The 25,718-nt window shown below is 67.6% G+C and overlaps 1 protein-coding gene across 4 annotated transcripts; it reads right to left on the reverse strand.

Moving 5' to 3' along the window:
• Window positions 1-1,484: 1,484 nt before the first annotated feature.
• ASPG (asparaginase) lies at window positions 1,485-25,718 on the reverse strand. Of its 4 annotated transcripts, none has more exons than XM_012746509.3 (16): window positions 25,576-25,717; window positions 20,473-20,581; window positions 19,613-19,724; window positions 17,033-17,158; window positions 15,251-15,334; window positions 14,357-14,483; window positions 10,377-10,489; window positions 9,488-9,670; window positions 9,235-9,348; window positions 8,545-8,667; window positions 7,177-7,272; window positions 6,735-6,898; window positions 4,497-4,583; window positions 2,525-2,624; window positions 2,167-2,284; window positions 1,649-1,753 (listed from the first exon to the last, which is right to left on the reverse strand). In XM_012746509.3, exons 1-15 carry the CDS (start codon window positions 25,655-25,657, stop codon window positions 2,201-2,203), a joined length of 1,704 nt encoding a protein of 567 aa, XP_012601963.2. In that variant the 5' UTR covers window positions 25,658-25,717; the 3' UTR covers window positions 1,649-1,753; window positions 2,167-2,200. The 4 variants fall into 4 exon arrangements, with proteins under 4 accessions (XP_075859776.1, XP_012601963.2, XP_012601961.2 ...); XM_012746507.3 differs by lacking the exon at window positions 1,649-1,753 and adding an exon at window positions 1,886-1,998; XM_076003661.1 differs by lacking the exon at window positions 2,525-2,624 and having other exon boundaries at window positions 1,485-1,749; window positions 2,229-2,284; window positions 25,576-25,718.

Here is a 25,718-nt window from a genome sequence, read left to right on the forward strand (position 1 = left end):
AGCCACACGCAGCTTTCACAATCTGGGGCTCCCAGGGCCTGAGAGAAGTGCTGAGTGTGTCGTGGCCGTGGGCAGTGGCTCTGCCCCGTCCCTCGGGAGTGCAGTGAGGGTGGGCACTTCCGAGAGCTGCTGAGTGTGAGAGCAGCCAGGACGTCGGGGCGGGGGGTGGCACGTCTGTGCCATCCCGGAGGTGGCCTCACCCCCGTGCCTCCAGCAGGCCCTCTGAGGGTGCCAGCCTGCCCGTGACAGTGGGGCTCCTGGCTCCCAGGCCCCGTGTGCCCCTCATGGGCCTTGGTCAGGGTGAAGCAAAGGCTTCCCGGGGCCGCCGTGCTCATGTGGTGCCGCCTGGTCGTGCGAGGCCTGGGCACGCCAGGTCTGGGCGAGGACGGGAGGCTGTGGCGGCAGTGCCGGCCGTGCCAGCCGGGCCTGGGAACAGGCTGAGGAGCCCAGCTGCACCCAGGGCCAGGGGCCAGCTCTGGGGTCACCCTTTTGCCCAGTGTCCACGGAGCACATGTGCTCAGGCTGGGCCGGTCCCCCCGAACCCCCACCCAGGAGCCCGAGAGACGGGCGACAGGCAGAAGTTCTCACGCGGGCAGTTAGGGAGGCACTGAGGCCAGGGGCTCCCAGAGGGAGGCCGCTGCCATGGATCCTCACGCCCAGCAAGGCGGTCAGGGCGGGGGCGGCGGGAGGGAGGCCCTGCGCACCCGGCCGTGCTCAGGAGCTGGGGCCTGGGCCTGGGCGTGCTGCCCTGCGGGAGTGCTTAAAGTTCAGGCCGGGAACCGGCTGGGGGTGCAGACACCTCATTTCAGCCCCAGCTGGGCCTCTAACCAGGCACAGAGCTGCCCACCGGCCTTGGAGAGCCACCCCACCAGCCCAGGCCTGCCCTGCCCATGGGCACACCTGCCCGCCGCAGGGCCCGCCCATACGCCCACTCACCAGGCTGGCACCCCGGGGTGGCGTGGGTCGCGCCCCCCTGCCTGGGCGGCCTGGCTCACGGCGGCGGGCGGTGGGGCAGGGACCATGGACGGGGAGCTCGAAGGGCCGTGCGAAGGGCTCACTGCCAGGAAGAGCATGGAGAGAGGGGACACTAAGGTGACGGAAAACCAGACAGCAACCAGGAAGAGCCGTGAGGACACAGTCATGCTGGAGCAGGTGCCACCCGGGGCAGAGGGCTGCCTGGAGGAGGTGAAGTGAGGAGAGCAGGACGAGGAGGGCAGAGGGCGTCTGGCGGAGGGAGCAGCCTGGGCAAATGCAGGGATGCCATCGGGGCAGTGGGAAAGGAAGGACAGCTTGTCCCGTGTCACCTCCCCACGCCACCACACCCTGCCCGGCCCACCCACACTCACACTGGGCTGTCTGAAGGACTGGCCAAGTGTCTCTCTCACCCCAGGGTGCTGAAGACAGGGCCCTCTGCCCCAGCCGGGGGCCCAGCACCCCCACGTTCCACAGTCCCGCGACCCAGACAGACCCTCTCAGAGCTGGGCTTGGGGGACCTGGGGAGCCAGCGGTCCCCAGAACGACTTTATTGCCACGCTGCCCAACAGAGACCTTTAGGTTTTGTCATGAGAACAGGTGGGAGCAGCCCCAGCAGTGGGGGCGCCTCTCAGTCCAAGAGCCAGCGGGGCAGGTGCCTGGCGTCCCCTGGCAGGTCACAACAGGAAGGAGAGGAATGGCTTGTGCTGCAGCAGGACGGCTTCAAGTTAGACGCCAGGCAGCACTTCCCGAAAATGTGAGGTCTCCCGAGACCTCCTTCCTGAGAACACGTGAGGTGCAGGTGGTGTATGAAGGCCGGGCAGACAGGAAAGCCCAGTGCCAGCCCGGAGACTGTGGGAGGGGTGTGGGTGCCCGCCGGGGCCGGCCTGGGAGCCCAGCCTGGGAGCAGGTGGAGGCACCCAACCCCGGGCCCCCTGGGGCGGTGGGCGGGGCGAGCCGTGGAAGCGTCTGGAGCGAGGCTGGGGCCCTCGGTGCTCAGGTCTGGTCCGTCATGGGGCAGCCTCTCTGGACAGGACGCCGGAGGTCTGAGGCCGGCCCATCCCCCAGGAAGCCCTGCACCCTGACACTGTGTTCTGCCCAGAGGCCCACAGAGGGGCTCCGCAGACCCGGGACAGACTTGGCCCCTCCCAGCCCCCTCGGACTGTCCCCAGGATCCGGCCACTGGGAACTCACTGGGGCAGGGTGGTGCCAGCCCCGCCCAGGTCCCTCACTGGACCTGGGGCCTCAGCGGTGACGCCCCTGCAAGGCTCTGTAGAAAGGCCACCACTTCCAGGTTCCCAGCTGCTTCTGCCTGTGGGGTGCACGTGGGGAGGGGCTGCCGAGGGCTGGTCGGGCACTGACCAGCCCCGGCCCCGCCGCCCCGCCCACCTGGGCGCCCCCCTCCCCTGCCCAGGCCAGGAGAGCTAGGCAGCTCCCGCTCCCCAGTCGGGCTTTGGGGAGGAGCAGAGGCAGGGGAGCTGGAGGGCCAGTCAGGGTGGCCTTCCTGGAGGTGGCAGCCTTCATCAGAGGCGCAGGGAGTGGGGGCACTCACCACACACAGGGCGCTGCGCCCATCATAGCCCGGCTGCCGCAGGTCGGCCCCTGCCTGCCACCATGCCCGCAGGCCGTCGCCGTCTGCCCGGGATGCCAGCCTGGGGAGGGCAGGGAGCTGCCAGGGCCTGCCGGGCACCCGTCCGCCGGCCCACCCTCGCCCCGGGCGCCCTGATGAAGCCAGCCCCAACGACTGACCCGGCGGTGGCCAGGCCCCGGGGCAGGAGTCGCTGGGGCCCACGGCAGCCTGGAGTCTGGTTTCACCCAGTGAGTGTGACCGTGACACAGGTCAAGGGCACCAGCTCACAGCACACACGCACACGTGAGCACACGCACACGTGAGCACACGCACACCCCCACTGCGAGTGCCCTCGCCAGTTTCACATTTCACAACAGCGCTCTCCCCGGGCGGGCCGGCAGCGGCAGCAGGAAAGTCTGAGCAGCCGGGTGGCTCAGAGACAGGGTTCACGGGAGGCGCCCAGGGCGGGGGTGCGCCTGGCCCCAGCAGGCGTGCGTGCGGGAGTCCATGCAGGGAGCGGTCCTGCCCACTGCCCCGGAGAAGGCCGCCTGGTCCTCCTGGGCCCGGGACACCTGCCGGGAAGCACCTGCTCCCTCCCTGGCTGGGTGGGGGGGCAGCCAGGGCGGGGCCGCACCTGCGTGGGCTGGGGGCTGGGGAGGGCAAGCCCCCCCAGAAGGCCCCAGTGGCTCCTCATCAGAAAACAGCGTGGCGCCCCCACAACGGCAGGGTGATTTCTGGGTGAATCCCGTAGGATAGCCCTACCCCACCCCGACCCGCCCTGAGCCCCTGCACAGCCTCGTGGGGGAGGGGGAGGCCAAGTTCCCACACGCTGGCCGAGGGCCCCCTCCCACACCTCGTCCAGCTGAGCCGCTCAGGCTGGCCAAGCCCACACCCAAGACACTCGCATGGAACCTGGCTACCGCCTCAGTTTCCTCCTCTGTCAGGACCAAGTCACCCCAGAAGTCCCTTCGAAGTCAAGACAAGTGGTTGTGCAGGTCCCAGAGGGTCAGCCCAAGCCCCTCCCTCTGGTCACCGCATCCCCTCGTCGCTGAGAAGGCAGGGCAGAGCTGGCCATGTTTGCCCCCGGGGACACCGAAGACCAGGGCAGGAGGGCTGAGCCCCGTGTCTAGGCAAGGTGGGCACGGGCCAGGGCTGGGGTCCTCTTCCCGCTGCGCGGGCAGCCCAGCCGCCCCCCAGCCAGTCCGCCTGGGTCCCCATCACCACCACTGCCCAGGCCCGACTCTCCTCCGACCTGCAGGGTCACGGAGCCCAGCCACCGGCAGCACCCCCACCCTGGCACCACCTGCTGCCACCTGCACCTGGCCCAGGTCTCCTTCCTCGGCCTCTCCCCTGCTTCCCTTCGCATCCCACCCGTGGGCAGCCCGGCTGGGCATGGAGGCCATGCCAGGCCCCAGGCTCTGGGGTGGAGGGAGGGGGAGGAGGGGGAGCCTAGTGTCTGTGTGGGGAGGGGTCCAGGCTCTGCAGCCCAGGCCTGGCGTCTGCCCAGGCCTGCCACCAACACCACGCTGGGCCCTCCCTGTTCCTCAGTCTCCCCAGCCTGCCTCAGGTCACTCAGGGCAGCAGGAGGTCAGAGGCACATTGGCAACTGGCTGCCGTGAGTCCAGGCAGGAGGGTCTCTGGTCAGTGTATCTCAGGACAGGCCCAGGCCCCGCCACCCTTAGGCCCAGCCCCTCTGCCCCCCACCTCCCCCACCTCCCCAAATGCAGCCCAGCCTCCGCCCACCCCTCCTCACGCCCAACACGGGTACACCCCGCTGTCCCGCTGTGGGACTGCTCTCAGCTGGGCGCAACCCCCACGTTGTGCCCAGGACAGAGAGACTCTTCCCTCCAGCCAGGCTGGTGCCACGTGCTGAGGGGCGCTCCCTCCTCTGAAGCCCCCCACCCACGTCCCTTCCTCAAGTCCTGTCCCCACGTCCCCGGAGCTGTGCTCTCACCTGCACAGCTCCGTCCCCGAGTCCTCCAGCTCCTGGGTGGACAGGCAGGCCCCGGCCACCCGCAGCAGGCCAATGACACCCTGGTGCCTGTCACGAGAAAAGCGCAGGGACCGTCTGCCCTGGCCAGGCCCAGGCCCAGCCCCCACCTCGCCCAGACACTGGCAAAGCCTGTGTCCTGTGGACAGGGACGAGGACCTGCCCGCCCAGGACCCCGCAGCCCTGGGCCCAGACGTGGCCGAGCCCCGACCCTGTGGCCAGGCCCAGGCGTGCGGTTCGCGCAGAGCCCCTTCCCAGGACAGCTCGGGCCTGCAGGGGGCTCCTCCTTCACCCCGGGTGCCCCCAGCGTAGTCTCCTGGCCCGTCCTCAGGGGACAGTCGCCCTAGAGGACAGTCCCAGGCCGCTATGCACCCCGAACACTGATCGCACATCATGGGGACCTGCCCAGCCAGGCCCAGGCTGGCTGTGGGGACCCTGGATCCAGGAGGCCCAACTCTGCCCTTGGGGGCAGGGCAGGATGTGGCCCAGGCAGACAACCCGACAGGTGTCAGCGGGCCCGGGGGCCAGGGCTGGGGCCAAGGTGCTTTCCAGAGGCCACTTCACCTGAGCCAGGCCTGGGCTGAGCTGTGTGTGGGGTGGGGACTTGGGTGGGGGGGGGGCTCCAGCAAAGCCAGGAACAGAAGGCTCGGGGTCCAGGCTGCCCCCCACAGTGCAGTGGGAGTGACGTGGTCATTGCACCCCAATCACAAACTATGCCCTGCAAAGTACCACAAATGATGGGGGCACCCCATTTTCAGGGAGTGTGAGGTGATGGGATGGGGGTCCCCAGGCCTCCGCCACCCCGGCAGACGCGTCAGTAGTGGACTGGCCCTCCATGCCACCCAGGCCTCAGCAGGGCCAGGCAGGCGACCTCAGGGAGCCTGCCAGGGGAGTGCAGCCCCAGACGGTATCGCGAGCAGGGAGGGGCGAGGGGCGGGCCCCTGTGAGCTCATCTCCGAGATACCTACCCACACCGAGGGTGCACAGTCCAGAATCCCGGCCCAGACCAGCCCAGCCTGGGCGCCGGGCTCCCACACATGGCCCCTCACCCCCTTGCTCTCCCACCCCCCGCCAGGCCCGTTCTAGAACTCCCTCAGTGCTCGAGCCTGGAAAGAACCTTCTACAAGCCCCGGCCCAGACTCTCAGCTGGGGAAGAGCACCCAGGATGGACACGCCAGTCTGGAGACTCCAGGCCCAGACACCCTGGGGCTCTCTCCAGGGACCCAGGAGAGAGCCCGGGTCCCGCAGGCCGAGCGCCCCTGGGCAGAAATCCCCGGGAGCAGCTGTTGGGTTCGGGCTGGGCTCAGGCAGGCAGGTCCCTCTGGCTCCTTCGGGGCTCTGAGCGGAGGCTGCAGTCGGGCACCAGGGACGCGGGGCAGCCCAAAGGCTGACCGGCCCCCGCCCTCGAGCACACTCACATGTTCCCTCAGCATGTGGCACTGTGTCGGGGTATGGATGGGGCAATGGAGAGGGACCCGCAGGGGCTGCGAGGGGAGCCCCACCCCACCCTCGAAGGCCCTGAGGACGTGAGTTCGGGGACGGGCCCTGCCAAGCCCTGCCCGCCTCGCCCCCACCTGCTCTGAGTTGACTGCCAGTCAGCAGCCGCCCGGCCCACGTGGAGGGACGCGGGGAGTGGCCCTGGGACAGCCCCGTGACCAGGCAGGGCCTCGCCAGTGAACAGAGATGGCCCCACCAGAGGACCTTCGGGCTGAGCACCTGCCGCTCTGGCCATGTGCTGGCGACGCGGCCCAGGGAGCGGGGTCGGGGCTGGGCTGGGAGGGGAAGACAAGGCCTCCCGGCCCCGGTCCGGTCTCCGCCCTGGGCGGGGAGCCCCGCTTGCGAGTGCTCTCCTTCACCATGGACCTCACTGCCGCCCCGCTCGGGGAGCCCCCACCCCGACACACACTCGAGCACACGCTACAGGCGGGGAAACCGAGGCTCAGGGTGGGGAAGCCCTCACAGAGGCCTCCGTGACCCCGGCTCTGCCCCACTGCAGGGCAGGGCAGCCCGACTACCAGTGTCCTGTGCCCCCGAAGTGCCTGCCAGGCAGGCATGGCTCTGGGAAGCAGGCGTCCTTGGCCTCACCCAGCTCTGCCCGGGGAAGCTGTGTGTCCCAGGCAGTCCGGCAGGCTCTCTGCGCCCCATCTGCGCCTGCTTGCCTGGGTGGCTCTGTCCAGCCCCTGCCCCGTACCTGCCCCGTACCTGCCCCGCACGGCCAGCAGCAGTGGGCTGAAGCCATCCTCGTCACGGGCATTCACGTCCACACCTCTCTGCAACAACATGCTGACCACCCTGGCATGGCCCCCCCGGGCGGCCGCATGCAGCGGGGTTTGGCCGCGGAAGTCTTCCAGGCTCAGGTCACTGCCCTGGGATGAAAACAAGGCCACGTGGCCCCTGAGGGAGGGCCGGGCAGAGCCAGGCAGGCCACGGAGGGTGGGGTGCACTCCCAAGGGGGCTCGGCTCAGCTACTGTGCCACCCCTCCGCTGCAGAGAGGCCCGACCTGCTGGCTGGACAGCACCACTGCCCCACCTGGCAGTCGCTTAGTGGGGTTGGTAGCCCAGGTGAGAGGCCGTTCTGTCCACAGGGGCCCGCGCCCCTCACCCCAGGCCCGCATGGCTGGGGCGGCCCCAGAGTGAGGCTCACCATCTCCTCGAGCACCTGCAGAGCCTCCAGGTCGCCGGCGTGGGCCGCGGCACAGGCCAGGCTGGGCGCCAGGGCATCGCGCACAGCATCTGCCTCCTGGTGGGGGAAGGTGGCACCTGGGACCCACGCCTCCCTCTGGGTCCTCGGCCCCCCAGGGGAAAAGGTGGCCAGAGCCAGCAGTCCCCGGTACTGTGTGTGCCTGCCACCCCCAGACGGTGAGTCCCCCAGCACGAAAGAGAAAGTGCCTGAAATGCCACATCCACAGGCCTGGGGCTGGAACCTCACCCCCTACCCAGAGGCCCACTAGGGCCCTGCCCGGGAGCAGAGGCCAGGACACCAGGACACTGTCCGGCCCCAGTGGTGTGACCAGGGCTGCCCTCCAAGGTTCATTTGTTCCTCTGTCTCCACCACTGTCGGGGATAGAATAAGTCACTAGCTGGGGGCACGCAGGAGGGGCGCCAGCCACCTGGAGAGCAGGGTCCTGCTCCGTGTTCCTGGAAGGGGTACCCATCTTAGCACCCCATCATCCAGGAGCTCCCCAACACGCCAGGAGGCCACTGCACCCAGCAGGCACGGCCTGGCCTGACCACAAGGCTGCTGCCACTGGCCTGCGTCCCAAGGGGCCCTGGGGCCCTAGGCAGCCACCCTAATGACAGGCCACACAAGCCAGGCCCCTTCACCCGACCGCTGCCCACGCCCAGCAAGTGGCAGTTAACACCACCACAGCTCACCAGGGCAGGGCCATTCCTGCAGGGGAGAAAGGCTCAGGAGGCCTGCGGCGGGCCCGGCAGCTCGGAGAAGCCCTGCTCCCTTCCATTCTGCCAGTGTCCCATGCCAGGCCCAGTGCTCCGCCCAGGTGGGGGGGCACGGTGCAGGGTGCAGGGGAGGCCCCAGTCACCCCTGCAGACCCCACCCTCCCAGGTCTGCACAGGGGTGGTGATGGGAGTGCTCAAGGCTGCCATGTCCCCGGGTGCAGGTGTGGGGCCTGGCCACCTCCCCCCTGCTCAGGCAGATTCCTGCAGCCCCTGCACCCAGGGCCAGCGCTGGTGGTCAGAGGGCAGCAGCCCAGCCAGGCAGCGGCCCCCAGCCACCCCACTGTGCGCCCCCGTCTACATGCTGGGAAGGCTCTGCTACGTGGCCTGGTCCCTTCCCGCTGCTGTCCGTGGATCCCCACAAATCCCCGCTGTGGACCCTAAACCCTCCTCCTGGGCCCTCGAACCAGGCCGTGCCTGGCTGGTTCCAGCTCACAGCTGGAATGACCGTGGTGGCTCATGCCTGGCAGGTCCCACAGGGACCGGGGGTGCAAGGGCCCATCCTGGCGCTCAGACACGCCCCCCACCCGTGCTGCCCCCACCCCGTCGGCAGTACCTGGCTGCCACTCAGACTGAGGAGCCAGGCGGCCCCTCTGCCCAACGTACTGCCCAGCAGCGGGGGCTGGCGCTCGTCAGCCGTGGGCACCGTCATCTCCCCGCGGAGGTCCTTGGCCAGCAGCTGGGGGAGAGAGCACAGGGCTGGGCAGACCCTGCCAGGGCCAGACACGCAGCCCAGACAGCCTGGAGGGCCAGGCTCCCCCGCTGGCCGAGGGCCTGCGCTGGGCCTGGAACTCGGCTGGGGTGTGATCCCCGCCAGGTTCCCGCACCAGCCAGCCCCACCTGCCAGCCGCTCCAGTTCAGGGTCTCTGAGGCCCCCACGGCCTCTCCCATCCCCAGGGGCTGCAGCCCAAGAGCCTGGGGCTGGCTGTGTCTAGCCTCCCCCAGGAAAGGGTGCAGCAGGGAGGGAGGCCATGCCAGGACCTGCTGCCCCCCAGAGCAGGTACAAGGCAGGCAGTGCCTGAGCTCGCAGTCGGGTAAGGGCTGGGGCCGGCCTGGGGCCCAGAGCTCCCCTTCCCCACCACGGAGCCCACCTGCTCCCCCACCCACGCACCCACCCAGGCACACGTGCCCGGACTGGACCCCCACTCTCTTCCTGCGGCCCCCCCGGCACACCCTCGGGAGCCAGCCAACACGTGTGCACACACGAGTGTGGCCCAGCCCGCACCCACAGCCCGAGTGGACGCACCTCCTTCCTGTCGTCCAGGCTCAGCCCCGGCTGGCCCAGCACATACGACAGCTTGGCCAGGGCGGCCTCCGATGTCATGTCGAGGCCTGAGATGATGCCAGCTCCTGCCATGGCCTGTGGGCGGGGGCTCGTGGCAGGGCTGCCCGCTCCCTCCCCAGCCTCCCAGACGTGTGCCCCAGCTGGAGGTCTGCGGATCAGAGCTGGGCCCACAGGCCAGCCCTTCCTCCTCCGGCCTCGGTTTCCCTGCCCCTACCATGCCAGTTGCGTAGTCCGAGGTCACTGCCCCCTGAAGGCAGTGGGTGCAGTTGACAATGACCAGGCCGCGCTCAGCCGCCGCCCTCAGCTCCCACAGCAGGTCCGGCTTGGTGGGCCCGTTCCCTGAGCCAAAGGTCTCCATGACCAGGCCCTTCATGGGGGGCTGCAGGAAGGCTCGAACCTGTAGGGTGGCAGGGCCAGGGCCGAGGTGAGGGCCTCCGCCTCCTGCCCCAGTGACTGGGCCAACACGCCTGCCCCACATAGGCCGCCCTGGCCATCCGAGGAGAGGGCCCCAGACCAGAAGCAGCCGGCCGCCTCCCGAGCTCCCGGGACAGCTGGGCTCGAGCAGGTGTGCACGGCTGTGGCACCTGGAGAGCCACCGGGGCTGCCCCCCGCCAGGCTCTCCCACGGGACACCTGTCTGCAGCGTCTAAGGCCTGGTGTAGCAGGACGCAGCACCACGCAACACGGCAGAGGACAGTGCGAGGGGGCTCACCAGAGACCCCAGCGCAGCTCTGCCTTGACTGAGACACGCCGAGGGCCCCTGGAGCTGCACCGGCCCCCCCACGCCCGAGAGGCCCGCAAGCTCCAGGGAGGGGCCCGGCCGTCAGCCTCTCAGCGGAGCAGGACAGAGGCGGGCGCTGCAGGGGCTCAGGGGCCGACGGCATTCCGTGGAGGACCAGGGAAAGGCAGCGACAAGAGAGCCATCAGCGTCCACGAGCACCCACACGGGTGGGCCCCAAAGCCTCAGCACATCCTGGCGACGCTCACGCAGGCCGGGGTGCCGGGAGCGGGCGCAGCAGGGCTGCAGCACAGAGGCCGAGTTCCCGGCACCCCGGGAGCTGCGAGGGTGCAGGGGCAGGGTGGGGGGTGGGGGGACGGCCCTACCAGGGCGGCAGGGATGCCGGGGTAGAGGCGCAGCAGGCCCACGTCCCGCTCCATGCTGTCGTGCACCACCAGCCGCGCCTTCCTGCCGACTTTCCGCACCAGCTCCCTGTTGACTGTGGGGACAGGGAAGGGCCCGGTGTGGGGCCTGCAGCCACCTGCCAGCCAAGACCCCAGCCCGCCTGGCCCTCCTGCCCCGTCCCCCTCCCCGGGGCAAATCCACCTGGGCCTCAGCTGGCCCAGGGCCAGGCTCCAAGGTGCGCTCGGGGCCCAGGGAGAAGGTGCTCTCAGTCCAGAGACCGATGGCCAAGCAAGGGGGACACGTGACCAGGGGGACGGGCCCCAGGAGGAATCTCGGCTGACCGGGCAAGGCGGCACGGAGGACCCCGCAGAGACAGAGGCCTGGCCGAGTCGTGCAGGCTGCCTGGGGGTACGCAGGGAGGCAGAGGTGGCCCAGCGGGGCAGCCCAGGAGCGGTCAGGCCAGCATTCTCCGGCCAGCCCTGCCCCTGGCCACTGCTGTGGGGTCGACGGGAGCATGAGTCTTGTGGGCCCCCCCCTCTGGGGAAAGAACGCCTCCATCCAACTCACCCCAAAATCCTAGAGTCCTAACACATGCCCATCGCCCGCTCCCCACACCCAGGGTGGGTGATGGTGGAGTCCCAGGCCCCAGGGAAAGGGGAAGGGGCAGATAATTGGGGTCAGCACCCTGAGAACCCGGCTGGGCGGAGGCGAGGCCAAGAGAGCCGCCCTGAGCTGCTGCGGTCCCCCAGCCTCCCGCCCGCAAACCCTCAGAGGCCCCATTCCCACGGCCCTGGGCACTTGGTGGCCTCCAGCAGAGCAGAGCTGGACACTGGTGGCCCCACTCACTGAGGGACGTGAGAGCCTGTCTGGGCAGCAGGGACCTGGGGACCCTCTGGTCCAGCCCTGGGAGTCTGAGGCCCAGAGTGGGAAGGGCCTGGACTAGGGCCCCAGAGAGTCAGGCAGAGTGAGGACTGGAATGGGGCAACAGGACCCCACCCCACTCCTCCCACCCCACAGGGGATGTCAGCCCTGGGCCTCCTGCTGTTTCTGCCACAGCAATTCACATGTGGCAATAAACAGAAGAATATTCAAGACACAAGACACTAGTCAGAGGGGGTGTGAGACGCAGGGGTGCTGGGGGTGGGGAATAGGGGCTCCTTCACAGGGAGGTCCCACCCCACGGGGCAGCAGTCAACCCCACCCCATGGCAGCACAAGAAGTCCTTTAATTCAGGGACGTGAGTCTCAGCTGGACAAGCAGATAAGGCATCAGCCAGGGGGCCGGGGGTGCCACCACCGGAGCTACAGCTGCAGAGGGGGTGCACACGGGGACAGCCTGCAGCCAGCCCATTGCCTCCTGAGGGCCTGCAGAAGCCACCCCTTGGGATCCCCAACACCTTCCCACCCAGGGCCTGCTGAAGGCCAGGGGTGTGGCTGTCACCACGCCTGGGGCAGAGAGAGGAGGGTCGTGGCCGGTGACCAGGCGAGTCCCAGCACCCAGTCCCAAACAGCCCCTGCGGAGGGACTATATTCTGGGAGCCAAAGGGTTGGGGAGTTCATGCCAGCAGGGCAGGGTGAGAATGTGGGTCTCCTGGAGACCCGGCCTGGACAGCACGTGTCCCAGACATACGGAAGACCCAGGCCGGCATGACCCAGCCTCTACGCGCCTGCCTTAGCGCCGGGCAGACTGTGGCCGGGTGCCTACTGAGCACCAAGCCCCGTCTGTGGCCCTGGGGTGGCTGGTGCAGCCCCTCTCGCCCCACAGGGAAAGTCCAAGGATGAGCCCGAGACAGGGAGCCCGAGTGGCAGTGCACCCGCCGGCTCCAGGAGAGAGGGGGCACACACTCTGCAGCTGGCTCTGCCCCGCGGCCCCCTCCCCAGGGCCCCAGCAGCCACACCCTGGGCAGAGGCTGGGGTTTCTCAACACCGGGTGCCAGAACCGGCCTGGCAGCCTGACATCAGGCGGCGGGGCGGGGCCGCGGGTTCCCACACCTGCCCAGGTGGAAAACCGGCCGGACCATGGCCCGGGGGTGGGGCAGCCTCCCGCTCGAGGCTGGCCTCGGCGCCGGCTGGGAAGCTGTGCTGCAGCCCTGCGCCCAAGGCCCACGCGGGCTTGGCACACGGTGCCAGCAGAGCCCCGGAACCCACAGCGAAGCCCTCCGCACTCGGCTGGGGCGGGGTTCCCACAGGCAGAAGCTCCACTCCTGAGCCCCAGATAAGGCATGACTCAGCCCCCGAGGGAGCCGGGCCTGCAGGGCAGCCGCCCACACCTCCACGCCGCCCCTCCTTCCTGGGCTGCAGGGGCCAAGTGCCACCACCCAGCACAGACAAGCCAGTCCAGCACCCGCTCCGGCATGGGCCGCCTCCTCCAAGAAGCCGCCACACTGCCTGGGCCCTCAGCGGGCACACAGCCCAGCCTGGCTCCTGGGGCTGGGGTGCCGCGCACACACGGACGCACTGACGCGTTCTGGGCCTCCACTCCCTGGAAGGTGCCCGAGTGAGTGTCAGGGCTTGGCAGGTCCAGGACGAGAGCCCCAGAAGAGGAGCCAGGGCTCAGGGGTGACCCAGCACCTCCCTGTGTGGCCCTGCCCCTCGCTGCCTCAGTTTCCCACCCGCAGAACCAGGCACTGGGGCTGTGACTTCTGTGGTTTCCTCCCATGCAGTCCTGCTGAAGGGGTCATGGGGCAACCAGCAAGTCCCACCTTCAGAGCCACCTGCTGTCATCTGTTTCCACGGACAGTGCTGCCAGCCAGATGTGCCCAGAACCCCTCCTCCCCTCCTCATGCCAGGCCCCAGAACTCCTCGGGGTCCCTGCCTGCATCTGGGGAATCTTCCGGGAAGCCGCAGGCCCTGGGAGGTCGAGGCCTGGCTGCCCGGCCTTCTCTGGGAGGGTCTGCTCCTCCCCGGAGCGGGGCAGGACAGCGCCTGCCGCACCAGGAGGCTCCCCAGGAGCTGCCTCTCCTGTGCCCGACCCACGGCCCCGCCGAGGCCCAGGCCCGAACAGCAGCACGCACGGGCGCGGCACTCCACCCGCCAGCGGGCTGGGACGCTGCACAGCCACCCAGTCAAACGGGAACAGCCGCGTCACTTCTGGACAAGCCACCGCACCCCATCATGCGCACGGTGAGCCCAGCGCCAGGCAAGCCGGCAAAAGGCCCCCAAAGGAACGCCAGCTCTGCAGGCCCTGGAGCCTCCGGGACGGGACCCCTGAGCCAGCGGGGTGAGGACAGAGGCCCCAGTGTCCTGGGCCCACACCTCAGTCAGGAAGCACGAGACACGGGGCAGGGTTGGAGCAGCCGCAGAAGCACCAGGGCCCAGGCAGGCCACTCTGAGAGCCTCCTGTCACAGGAGGAGAGACAGGCCTGGGGGCGGGGGCGGAGCTGGCCCAGAGCCCAGGAAGGCAGAGGCTCCCCAGGAGGGCTGGGAGCCTGGCCCTGAGTCTCGGGGGAGGCCTGGCCAGGGTACTGGTCTCTGACAGCAAGTTCTGAGGCCGCCCCTACGCCCAGGGCCTGCCCCACCCAGGGAAGCCTTAGCACACAGGACCAGCTGGGACACCACCGGCCCACAGGGACAGCTGGGCTGCCTGCCAGGCCCAGAGCACAGAACGACTCCCCTGAAATGCCCAGGGCCGAGGGTGCAGGGCAGGAGCACATGTCCCAGGAGGACAGGGGTGTGGCAGAGCCACAGACGGTCTGGCAGGAGCTCCCAGGCGTGCAGCCATGTGGCTGGGGCAGGACACAGGAGGGACGGGCCCCGGAACCTCCTCTCCAGGCCCCACCGCTGGGCCTGTGGCAACCTGCTGAGGCCCCAGCTGTGCAGCCACATGTGGCCCCCTCTCCACAGCCCAGGGCAGAACCAAGTGCTGGGCCCTGTCCCACTCAGGGGAACCCCCAAATCCCAGGCACGGTGTCCCTGCAGCAGCCCATGCACACATCTGGGGCCCTGCTTTTGGCGGGGCTTACTGGTGACATCGGCGCCCACAGTGGCCAGAGGGGGCAGGTTGGGGGAGCAGAAGGCCGCAAACCTCCGGGCGTCCACCTTGGTGGTCCGGTTGCCCCGAAACAGCTGATTCTGGAAGAACACGCAGACCTGCGGGAGGGGAGGGGCGGGGCTGGGGCTGAGCTGGCCTGCCCTGGACCCCTGTGTCCTCCCTGCCATCCACAGGGACACCCAGGCCCCGGCAGAGGGTGGCCTGTCACCCCACCCACCCTGAGCAGGGCCCCTCCTAGGAGGAGGCACTCGGACGGCCACTCAGCACAGGCCCCTTGTAGCCCCAGTCCCCCCATGGGCAAGCCAGAGCCTGCAGGGGCCTGGGGACACAGGGCCCTGGGTGGGCAGGTGGCTGGGGGGGGACCATGCTCCCCTCCAAGCAGAGACTCCACAGACGCCCCCCTGTGGTGGACGTGAGTTCCTGCAGGTGCCGCTTGGGAGCTGAGGACTCTTCCTGGCACTGAGCTGTGCGGGGGCTGTTCCCCAGGAGGGACCAGGCTGCGCCCTCCGCCCTCCTGCCCGGGGGCAGGGAGGGAAGCGCTAAAGATAAGAATGGGCTCCTGGTCCCTCCACTCAGGCATGGGGACGTCTCCCCGTGATGCCACAGGAACAGGAAAGATGCCGCAGCGGGTGCAGCCTGTTTCCGTGGAAACTCGCACACAAATCCACAATATAAGTATAAATGTCTACAACAACAAATGTGGGAGAAAATGCACTCTCTGGGGAGCGAGGTTTAGGGGCGACTCTGTTCCCTTCTGCTCTCACTTTCCTGAGGTTTGGGACAGTGACTGCATCGCTGACTAGGTGACAGACGAATCTTTAAAATCCGCGGAGCCCCCCACCCCCCACGCAGCCCCGGGCCGCACCTCGGGGATCACGTACTGGCCGGCCATGAGCAGCGCGCCCAGCAGGTTCTCACGGCCATCGCTCCACAGGGCATGGATGGGTACCTGGTGGGGAGACCAGAGAGGGGCTGAGGTGGGGCAGCATGGGAGGGTGCGGTCAGCGCGCCAGGCAAACCCTCAGCCAGCCGAGGAGCCTCCAGGCCGGGGCTGGGGGACAGGAGGGCCAGGGCAGGCCTGGGATGGTTGGTGGGGAGTGCAGAGGGAACAGGGCCACCCGGCAGGGGACAGTCAGCCCATTTTCAAGGCTGCCAACCACGGCTGATGCTGGGGCAATGCCAGCCTCTGTCTGGTGCCTCCCTCTGCTCCCTGGGGGTCCCGCGCCCAGGGCTAGCAGGAGGGGCCAGCCAGTCCCCACACTGGGAGCAATGCGTCATGGCCCTCCTGCCCAGGACCACCTGGCTATCCAGCCTGGCCACACCCCCCACCAAGGGCGCCACAGCTCGCCCTCACCCCCAGTGGAACTGTGGGCTGAGCCCGGGGTGGGGCCAATGGAAGGGGCCTCCACCGGAAGCCAGCACAGTCCAGCTCTGTCCCCCGCTGCCTGGTCTGCCACAGGGTGTGCAGACGCCAGGGAGGAGCTGGCCAGGGAGCGGTCAGTGTAGGGTCTTGGGAGAGAACGAGCCCTGGCCTCGGGGTGGCACTCTTTGGTGCACGGCTGGGGATGAGCCCCTGGCCTGTGAGCCTCAGTTTCCCCCTGGTGTAACAGGGATAAGGATGCTTCGTCACAAGCTGGGGTGAGGGTTAGAAGGACACTCGTGTGAACACTCCCGGGGCCCACAGTCGCCCTGGAGAAGCCTCATGGAGCTCTCCTCCCCAGGGCTTGGGAGGGTCTGGGAGGAGGAGAGTCGACCTGAGCCCCAGCCACCCCACAGGAGCTCCAGGATGGGCTGCGGGTGTGGACAGGAGGCAGCAAGAGCAGGAGGGGCTCCGCAGCCAAAGTGAGTGCAGTGGGCCTGGCCTGTCACCAGAGGGACCACCTCCAGACCCCTGGAGGACAAGGGGGGCCCAGCAGGCATGGCTGAACCAGGATGGTGCCGGCAGACCTGGCAAAAGGGCTTCCCTGGAGCTTTCCGGGGCTGCCAGCAGGTTCTGCTCAAAGGGACACAGGCCTCTGCCCTGTGGGGAAGGGTCCCCAAGGGCTCAGGTGGTAATGGCCCCTATGGCACTAGGGTTTGCTCTTGTGAAATCACCTGCAGGCAACAGGGACCCCAAGTCACTCTCTAGCAGGTACTAATGAGGGTCCAGATCTCCCCTGCTGCCTTCCCTAAAAATCTAGCAGTTTTCTGGAACATTCCACCAGCCCTGGCTTTGCAGAGTTGGGCTGGGTTAGGGCAAAAGAGGGAGGGCATCAGGTGCCAGGGTTCCCTGAGGATGGCCTTGGTGGGAAGCGCAGTGGGAAGAGGGAAGAGAGGGACAAAGGTAGCAGAGATGACCAGGACCTCCCCAGCCACTGTGCGAATGTCAGGTAGTCACAGGGGCAGCAGGAAACAGTCCGTTACTGGGGAGAGCAAAGGCTGCCTGGTGCCAGCAGGGCTGAGTGCAGGCGGGGCTCTGGGTGCTGGCAAGGCCACCAGCAGGCCATGACCCCCACCCCCAGGGGCAGCAGGACAGAGCCATGAGCCCTGGCCAGCACTCCGGGAGCTGCCAAACTGAGAAGCCCGGGTCCCGCCTCAGCCCCCAGCAGCACTGACTTGCCCTGTGGCCTCAGGATGCCCCAACCCCAGGCTCGGGCCCCTGGGGTACCTGGGCCCCGGTGAGGACCACGGTCTTCTGAAGGTTCTCCAGCAGGAAGGACAGCGCCGAGGCAGCGAAGGCCATGGTGTCTGTGCCGTGGATGACCACGAAACCATGGTACTGCTCGTAGTGTCTCTGTGGGAGGCCAGCGCTCAGGGCAGCAGGACAGCCCTTTCCCCACCGTCCCTCCCCCTGGGACAAGCACAGCGGGGCAGCAGGGCGGGGACCTGGATGCAGAGGGAGGGAGGCGGGGGCGGCGCGGGTGGGACCCTGTCCACTGCGACCTAGAAGACTCTCTGGAAGGCCAGCCCTGCCTGGAGTCCTGGACCATCTCTCCAGGCCTGGTGCCGGGGTCAGAGCACGCGGGGTGCGTGTGAGGGCCCCTGGACATCCCCAAGGGCAGGCATGGCACCCAAACTGCCCGCCAGTGTCTCCCCGGGGCCTCAGAACGGCGACCTGGCAGGGCCTGTCAGCCCCGGGGCTGCCCCGTGCTGGGCTCGGCGCTCGTGGAGGGCCTCGAGGAGGGTGCACCGCCTCCAGGCAGCGCGTGGGAGCCCAGGCGTCCACTCAGGTGCTGGGCACAGGGCCAAGGCCACAGGTGCTTGGGAGGCTGCTTGGGACACAGGGCAGTGCTGGGGCAGGGCCGTGCTGGGGCGGGGCTGTGACAGGGGAAGGGCTGTGACAGGGGAAGGGCCGTGCTGGGGCTGGGCTGTGACAGGGGAAGGGCCGTGCTGGGGCGGGGCTGTGACAGGGGAAGGGCCGTGCTGGGGCGGGGCTGTGACAGGGGAAGGGCCGTGCTGGGGCGGGGCTGTGATAGGGGAAGGGCCGTGCTGGTGCGGGGCTGTGACAGGGGAAGCGCTGTGCTGGTGCGGGGCTGTGACAGGGGAAGGGCCGTGCTGGGGCGGGGCTGTGATAGGGGAAGGGCTGTGCTGGGGCGGGGCTGTGACAGGGGAAGGGCTGTGACAGGGGAAGGGCTGTGACAGGGGAAGGGCTGTGATAGGGGAAGGGCCGTGCTGGGGCGGGGCTGTGATAGGGGAAGGGCCGTGCTGGGGGGGGGCTGTGACAGGGGAAGGGCTGTGACAGGGGAAGGGCTGTGACAGGGGAAGGGCTGTGACAGGGGAAGGGCTGTGACAGGGGAAGGGCTGTGACAGGGGAAGGGCCGTGCTGGGGCGGGGCTGTGACAGGGGAAGGGCCGTGCTGGGGCGGGGCTGTGACAGGGGAAGGGCTGTGCTGGGGCGGGGCTGTGACAGGGGAAGGGCTGTGACAGGGGAAGGGCTGTGACAGGGGAAGGGCCGTGCTGGGGCGGGGCTGTGACAGGGGAAGGGCCGTGCTGGGGCGGGGCTGTGACAGGGGAAGGGCCGTGCTGGGGCGGGGCTGTGACAGGGGAAGGGCCGTGCTGGGGCGGGGCTGTGACAGGGGAAGGGCCGTGCTGGGGCGGGGCTGTGACAGGGGAAGGGCCGTGCTGGGGCGGGGCTGTGACAGGGGAAGGGCTGTGCTGGGCGGGGCTGTGACAGGGGAAGGGCTTTGCTGGGGCGGGGCTGTGACAGGGGAAGGGCTGTGCTGGGGCGGGGCTGTGACAGGGGAAGGGCTGTGCTGGTGCGGGGCTGTGACAGGGGAAGGGCCGTGCTGGGCGGGGCTGTGACAGGGGAAGGGCTTTGCTGGGGCGGGGCTGTGACAGGGGAAGGGCTGTGCTGGGGCGGGGCTGTGACAGGGGAAGGGCCGTGCTGGGCGGGGCTGTGACAGGGGAAGGGCTTTGCTGGGGCGGGGCTGTGACAGGGGAAGGGCTGTGCTGGGGCGGGGCTGTGATAGGGGAAGGGCCGTGCTGGGGCGGGGCTGTGACAGGGGAAGGGCCGTGCTGGGCCGGGCTGTGACAGGGGAAGGGCCGTGCTGGGCGGGGCTGTGACAGGGGAAGGGCCGTGCTGGGGCTGGGCTGTGACAGGGGAAGGGCTGTGCTGGGGCGGGGCTGTGACAGGGGAAGGGCTGTGCTGGGGCGGGTTCGCCTCATCGAGCACACCAGACACCCTGTGGCCCTAAGTTCACTGAGACTCAACTGCCGAAGGTGAAGGTTATGGTTGGGTTGGGTGAGGGTGAACGTTAGGTTTAGGGTTACAGTTGGGTTAGGACTGGGTGAGGGCAAGGGTTAGCAGACCAGGGTCGGGCACGCGCAGCCTGTGTGCGTTCGAAGGTGCTTGCACAGTGCGCCCGGCACTCCTGGGACCGGAGAGCCACCCAACGTGCCTGGCGCTTCCGTTCCGCAATGGCAAACATGGCCCCCGCTGTCCACCCCCGCTTGCATCGGGCAAGGGGCTCAGAGACTCGGCCAGCAGCGGTGACCCGGGGACCTGGCCCGCCCTGAAGCTGCACTGCTCCATGACCCAGCTCTCAGGCGGGGCAGGCCTACGCACCTCCCGAGGACCCAGGGCTGCGTCCGCCCCGCCCCCACAAACAGCAGAGCCCCACCCACCGGCCACAGCCCTCCTTTACAGCCCGGCTCCACAGCCCCAGGCCCGCCCATGTCCCACAGCCCCGCCAGAACCCCGCCCAGCCCCATAGCCCCGCCCCAGCCCCACCCACGCCGCACAATCCCACCTCTATGGTCTGGGCAATCTGAACCCACTCGCTGATGGTCATGTCGCTGGAGTCGAAGAGGGGCTGGCACTCCAGCACGGTGTAGAAGACCCTCTGGTCTGGGCTGGCGCAGCTGCAGGAGATAGAGGGTGGGCTCCCACTCTGCCTTCCTGCTCGGAAGCCCCTGACCACTGCTCCCCCCTGGCCCAGCGGAGGACCCTGCACCTGCTAAGGTGCGCCAGTGGCTGCACATGGGCTATTTCCCAGAATTCTGAGCGCAGAGCCTAGCCTCCTTTCCACCTGGAGTCCCCAAGGCCAGGGGCTGTGGTCCCCAAGAGCGTGGAGGATGTGGGCCAGAAGGGGCTGTTCCTGAGCAGCGTTCCTGTCACCACCAGCTCTGAGAGGGAGGCTGGGACAGCCAGAGATGAGCCAGCAGAAGATGCTGGAAGGGCGCTGGCTTGCAGGGAGCGCAGCCTCCATCCGCGAGGGGCAGCGGGGAACTGGCCTAGAGCTGAGAAGTGGAGGGACCTCTACGCTGGAGGGGGACACCTGGGCCAGCCCAGCTGCTCCTGATGGGCACAGTCCCTAGACGGGGGCCCCTCATCGTGCTGAAGCAGCTTAGGGGGGCACGGGAGGAGGCACAGTTGCAGCTGCAGGCCCTGCCTTCCTCCGAGGCTCAGGCTCCAGTGGAAGACGCTGCCGGCCAGCCCTAAAGCCCGGCGGAGGTGAGAGGACGTTAGGGACAGGCTCCTGCCAGTGGCTCGAGGGAGCACTGGGAAATCGGAGCCTGGAGGCAGCTGCATGGCCCAGCTGGGACTGTGCAGCTCAGGATCTGTTCCCACCCCCGACTGCCCAGGGCCCCCAGAGGAGCCCACACTCACGGCAGCACCAAGGTGTCCTCGGAGAGGCCGCAGGCCCAGGCGTGCTCCTCGTCATGGAACATGGGCAGCGTCCTCAGGACAGCAGCCAGACCCCTCCCAGGGACGAGCACTGCAGGCAGAGTCCAGGGGAGTGTGTGGTCAGGGGCAGTCACTGGCAGCCAGGCCCTGCATAGGGGCGGGGGCCGAGGGGGGGCTCTGCCCCTTATGAAAGTCAGAGGCCAGGATTAGGGATGCAGCTACCACTGTGCCCGAGAGGTTGGGCAGCTGGGCCACACTTGGAAGCCACGGCAGCCACGGCTTCCTGCCTTAGAGCCGAGACTGAGTCCTCGTTTCATGCCCGGAGAGCCCCGGGAGCTCAGCCCGGTGTCTGGCCCTCCACCCCGGTCCTGCCTCTGCTTACACCCTGTCTCCAAATGAGCCCACACTCCCAACCAAGGCTCACAGGCCCTGCCCTCTCCCGCCTTGTCTCACAACCCGGCCATGTGCCCCCACTCTTCTACCTCCACCTCCCACTATGCCCACAGATGAGTCGCTGGCTCTGCCTGAAAGTCCTTCTGCCCCACCCCACTTCTCACCCAGCAGGTGCTTCAAGGCCCAGCTCAGGACACCACCTCCAGGAAGCCTTCCCAGATGCCTAGACCACAGTGCCATTCCTACATGCACCATTTGCTGACCCTTCAGCTCCTGGAGGGCATGGACTGTGTGTGACTCCACCAGGGCCCCTCGGCCCTAGACCCCCGAACCAGAGGGCCCAGCACACAGCAAGTGCCCAACCCCCACCAGCTCTGCCACCTGCCTGCAGCTCCGCATCTCAGAAGCCCCATGTGCCCATGCCCTGGTGTTCTCTCGTCCTTTGTAAAATGCTGTAACTCGCAACAGGGAAAGCAGCCGGCCAGCCAAGGGAGCACACACGAGCTGTGGGTCCACGCCTGGCCCATTCCCCTGGAGAAGCTTTGGAGCGTGCTGGCCTCCCCCACAAGGATGCATGAGCCAGGCTTGCTGGCCCCAGGTCTGCCTCCATCTGTCTCCCTGCCGCCATCAGAGTGGGACCCACACTAGGCCAGGGGCCGGTTCTCTGCCCACAGATCTGACCACACCACTCATTTCCTTGAGGTCAGCCGCTCAGCCCCGACCCCTAGCCCGCCACTCCAGAGCCCCCAGCCAGCCCCAAAGCCCTCCTGGGCCATCCTCCCCCACCCTCAGCAGCAACACCCCACCCAGGCCTGCTGTGCCCTTTTCCCACTGCCATATAACAAATTAGCCACACATGGCCAATTAAAACAGCGCTGCTCTGCTGTCCCACCCGCCATGCCTGCCAGGCCGTTCTCCGCATCCCTGCCCCAACACGACCCTGGCTCCAAACCCCTTCCCACCCTCCCCAGCCTTGTAGGACGCCCGACATTGCGGACTGTGGACATTTGCAGGAGGATTGGGTGATGCAGGCTGGCCGAGTGCCACCACACGACAGAGCTCTGTCAGCAGATGGGGACATGGGAGCCCATGCGTGCCTGTCGGCCTGTGCCCTCCCCAGATGCCCACAGCGTGGCCAGGACACAGGCCTGCACAGAGGTCTGCGTTTGCCAGCCTGTGAGCAGCGACCACCAAACTTCAGACCCTGGGCATTCAGGAGCCTCAGTGGCCACCCAGTGTTGGTGGCCGAGCGTCCCAGCCCCAAAAGATGTCCATGTCCTAATCCCCAGGGCCTGTGGGTGTCACCTTACATGACAAGGTCTTTGCAAATGTGGTATGTTAAGGATCTTGAGATGGAGGGGTCCTGGATTTGCAGCCGGGCCCGTGGCGCCATCTCATGTGTCCTTGCGAGAGGGGGTTGGACGGGGGTGACGGGACACAGAGGAGAGGGCGTGTGGGGACGGGGAGGAGACACTGGGAGAGACACTCGGGGGTGGGAGAGGGAAAGGCGTCTCCCCAGGGCCTCCGGAGGGAGCACAGCCTGCGACACTTGGTGCAGCCCCTGGAACGGACCCCATCGGACTGTGGCCTCCAGAGCTGGCCTCCAGAATAAATGCCTGTGCTTTTGAGCCTCCTGGTTTGTGGCAGTGGTTACGACGGTCACACCGACCCGGCCGCTCTCGGGCTCCTCCACGGCAGGTGAAGCCGGGGGGCCTGTGGAAACTTGAGGATCCACTTAGGGGGAGGGGAAGTGGGGTCCGCTGGGTCTGGGTTTCGTGGGACATGCTCACGTCCTGCAAGGCCACCTCTGCCCACAGCCATGCTGCTGCTCTCTGGCCCCTTGGGGCAATGGCTCCCAGGGACGGCCACGAGGCAGCGTGGCAGGAAGGGCATGGTGGAGGACGTGGATCCTGGTGTCCCTGCCCAGGACGTGTGTGGGCAGCACAGGGAAGCCAGCCACAGAAACGACTAAGCCTCCTGGTACCCTGTTCTCCGTGCAAAGTGTGGCAAACCCATCGTCACGTGGCAAGAACGCGGCAACTGTGCAGCTGAACCACGGGGACACAGGCCACGAAGGAGGATCAGGACCATTAACTCACAACTGTTTTTCTACATTTCATTCTATTCTTGGCTTTTTAGAAAGTTGTGATATCCTTTACCGTTCTAAATAAATATCAGCTTTCACACCTGACTCTGATTTTGTAAACTGTATTACTTTCCTTAATGAGGGTCCCCCAAAAACTCCAGGTCCTGCAAAACCTGAGCCCTCCACCCTGTCCGGGCCCCTTCCCTGGCCCAGACAGGCAGGGGATGAGTTGCTGGTGCCGGAACTTCTCAGCTCCCACCGAACACACCCACCTGGGGGGGAGAGTTTGCTCCCCCAAAACCACCGAAGCCAAACTTTAGACACGCAGGCTCGTGAAGGCACAGAGGGCTGCCCAGGCCGGGGCACCGTCGCCGCGCCGCAGGGAGCAGAAGCCATGGGCAGCGGCAACTGAATGGCTGGGGATGCTGCCCGGCCCACGGCTCTGCCCTCCTGCTGGCCTGCAAGGAACAGGGCTCACGAGGGACTTTGGGCAGCGTGGCAAGCAGGTGGGGGGCCCCAGTTTGACCCCACAAAGGGACCCAAAGGCTGAGAGGCCTTTGGGCCCCTCAGCAGCCTGGAACACGGCCATGGACACCAGCTTGGGCTCGGCCTTGGGGTTATCTGCCGTTTTTGGATACACGAAGCCCCTAGGCCTGTAATATCTTTGCTGAACTCGGAGAAGGGACAGGTCAAAGTGTGTCCCTGCTGCCATCACCCCTGCCCTCCCGAACTTTGGCAGGGCGTGTTCTGCCCGGCAGGCCACTGTTTACCAGCAGGTGCAGAAACTGTCCCAACAGCGACAATCCAAACAGCTTTGCTGCCCACGAAGCCATACTCCCCTCTGCAGGCCGCTGGGGGCCAGAGCCCACGTCAGCAGAGCCGTTAATCATTGATGCCCGTGTCTGCCTGGGCTCCGGGGCGGGGGCCTGCAGGGGGGCCCAGAGGGCTGGGGCTTGGGGCCTGTAGGCTGGGGCCTTGGCCGGAGAGCTGCCCTTGCTCCTGGAAGCCTTTTCAGCTCACACACATTTTTAGGCAAAAAAGCCAAGGTGCCGGGTCACAATCTGCATGTCCCTGAAGGACAGCTGACCGCCAGTCACAGAGGAGAGCAGCCTGAGGACCCCCGGCCTCTTGTGGCCCTGGCACCCGGTCCCTCGCGGCTCTGTATGTGCTGTCCACTCTTCTAGGGGACGGCAGTTACCACATCTTATGTCTTTCCCTCTTCGCCCTCTGGCCCCCACGCCCCACAAGCCTTGCCACAGGGGAGAGGGTGGGTAGCACCACTGTGATGCCGTGGCGTCTTTTGCGGGCCTGGGCTCAAGGAGCTGCTCCCCCCACCCAGCCCCGGCCACGCCTCCAGACAGGTCCTCGCAGAGAGACAGGCTGGCTGCCCTTTGCGATGCAAGGAAGGGGCACGGCCGCTGCCTGTGCCCTCCGTCCCTCGGGAGCCTGGAGACTCCAGCACCTGGAGCACAGCCCCTGCCCCTAGGGGTCTTCGAAGGCTTTTTTGCGTCTCAAAATCCACCCCCCAGCCCGACTTTCTAGCGTTAAAGTCTCTTTTCACCTTCCGGACACGTGACTGTGTCCCTTTCAGACACGCAGTGCGCAAGTGCGAGGGAGCCCACAGCGCCCTGCCACAAGCATGGAGCAGGCGGCACGATGCCCCTGCAGCAAGACCGTGGCCAGAGGCCACTTGCCAGAGGCCACAGTGCATCTGGGACCACTAGGAGCTGTGTGCGAGCTCCAGGGAATTGCAGCCGGACACATACCAAGCCCAGAGGGGCAGCATTGGAGAGTCAGACAGAGACCCCGGGCTGGTCCCAGCTCAGGGGAAGCTCTCAAAGACCCCTCTTCTTGGCCCCAGCCCCACCAGGCTCCCTCCTCCTCGCCCTTGCCCTTCACACTGCTGCTCCTGGCCAGGCCCACTCTCCCGCTAGCTTCATGTCCTCTGAGAAGCCCTCCGGGAGAGCCCCGACACCATGTGACATTCGTACACTGGGCCTCTGAGGACCAGCTCCTTGGCAGGTGCCATCACCTTCCACACCACCCTCCCCAGGCCTGTGGGGCCGAGCAGAGGGACCATGTCCTGCGTCCTGTCCCCAAAAGTGCAGGAAGTAGACGCTCTACTGCTGGGCCAGGCGGAGGTGACATCCACTCTCTGGGGGTCCCCAGGGAGGAGTCCTCACAGCCTCCCAACACCTTCCCACCAGCTTGTCTGTCCAGGGAACGGGTCAGACACATGCTCTGGGGGCTCTCCCCACCCCGAGGGTGCAGTTACTGCACGGGACAGGCTGCACCCAGAGTCCCCTGTGTGCTGACCATGGGGCAGCAGACAGGTGAAGTCCACAGCCTCTCCTCCTCTCCCCAGGTGTGGGCAAGCAGGCTCCGTGGGGGGCGCGGTAGCCTCAGAAGGGCAGAGACAGTGAGAGAACGACTCCCCACCCCTGCCCGGCAGGCAGCTGAGCCACTTCCAGACCCGCTTCTCACTGAGCCCTGCAGCGAGCCTCATCCGAGCAGGAGGGGACCTGCCTTTCAGGTGCGGCGCCCATGGCTCCCTGAGTCCGAGTCCAAGTCTGAGGCCAGCCCCGCCTGGGGCAGTCCCCACTCACCGCCGCGCTCGCTCTGCATGCCGATGGTGCCGCCTGTGTAAATGGCCAGCAGCCGCCGCTCAGGCTCCACTGCGCGCGCCATGCCCAGACTACAGAGACAGGGGGACTCCGGGGCTGCTGGTGCACGAGGGCGGCCCAGGAGG

Source organism: Microcebus murinus, chromosome 6, assembly GCF_040939455.1.
Source record: "Microcebus murinus isolate Inina chromosome 6, M.murinus_Inina_mat1.0, whole genome shotgun sequence".
NCBI classification, from domain to species: domain Eukaryota; kingdom Metazoa; phylum Chordata; class Mammalia; order Primates; family Cheirogaleidae; genus Microcebus; species Microcebus murinus.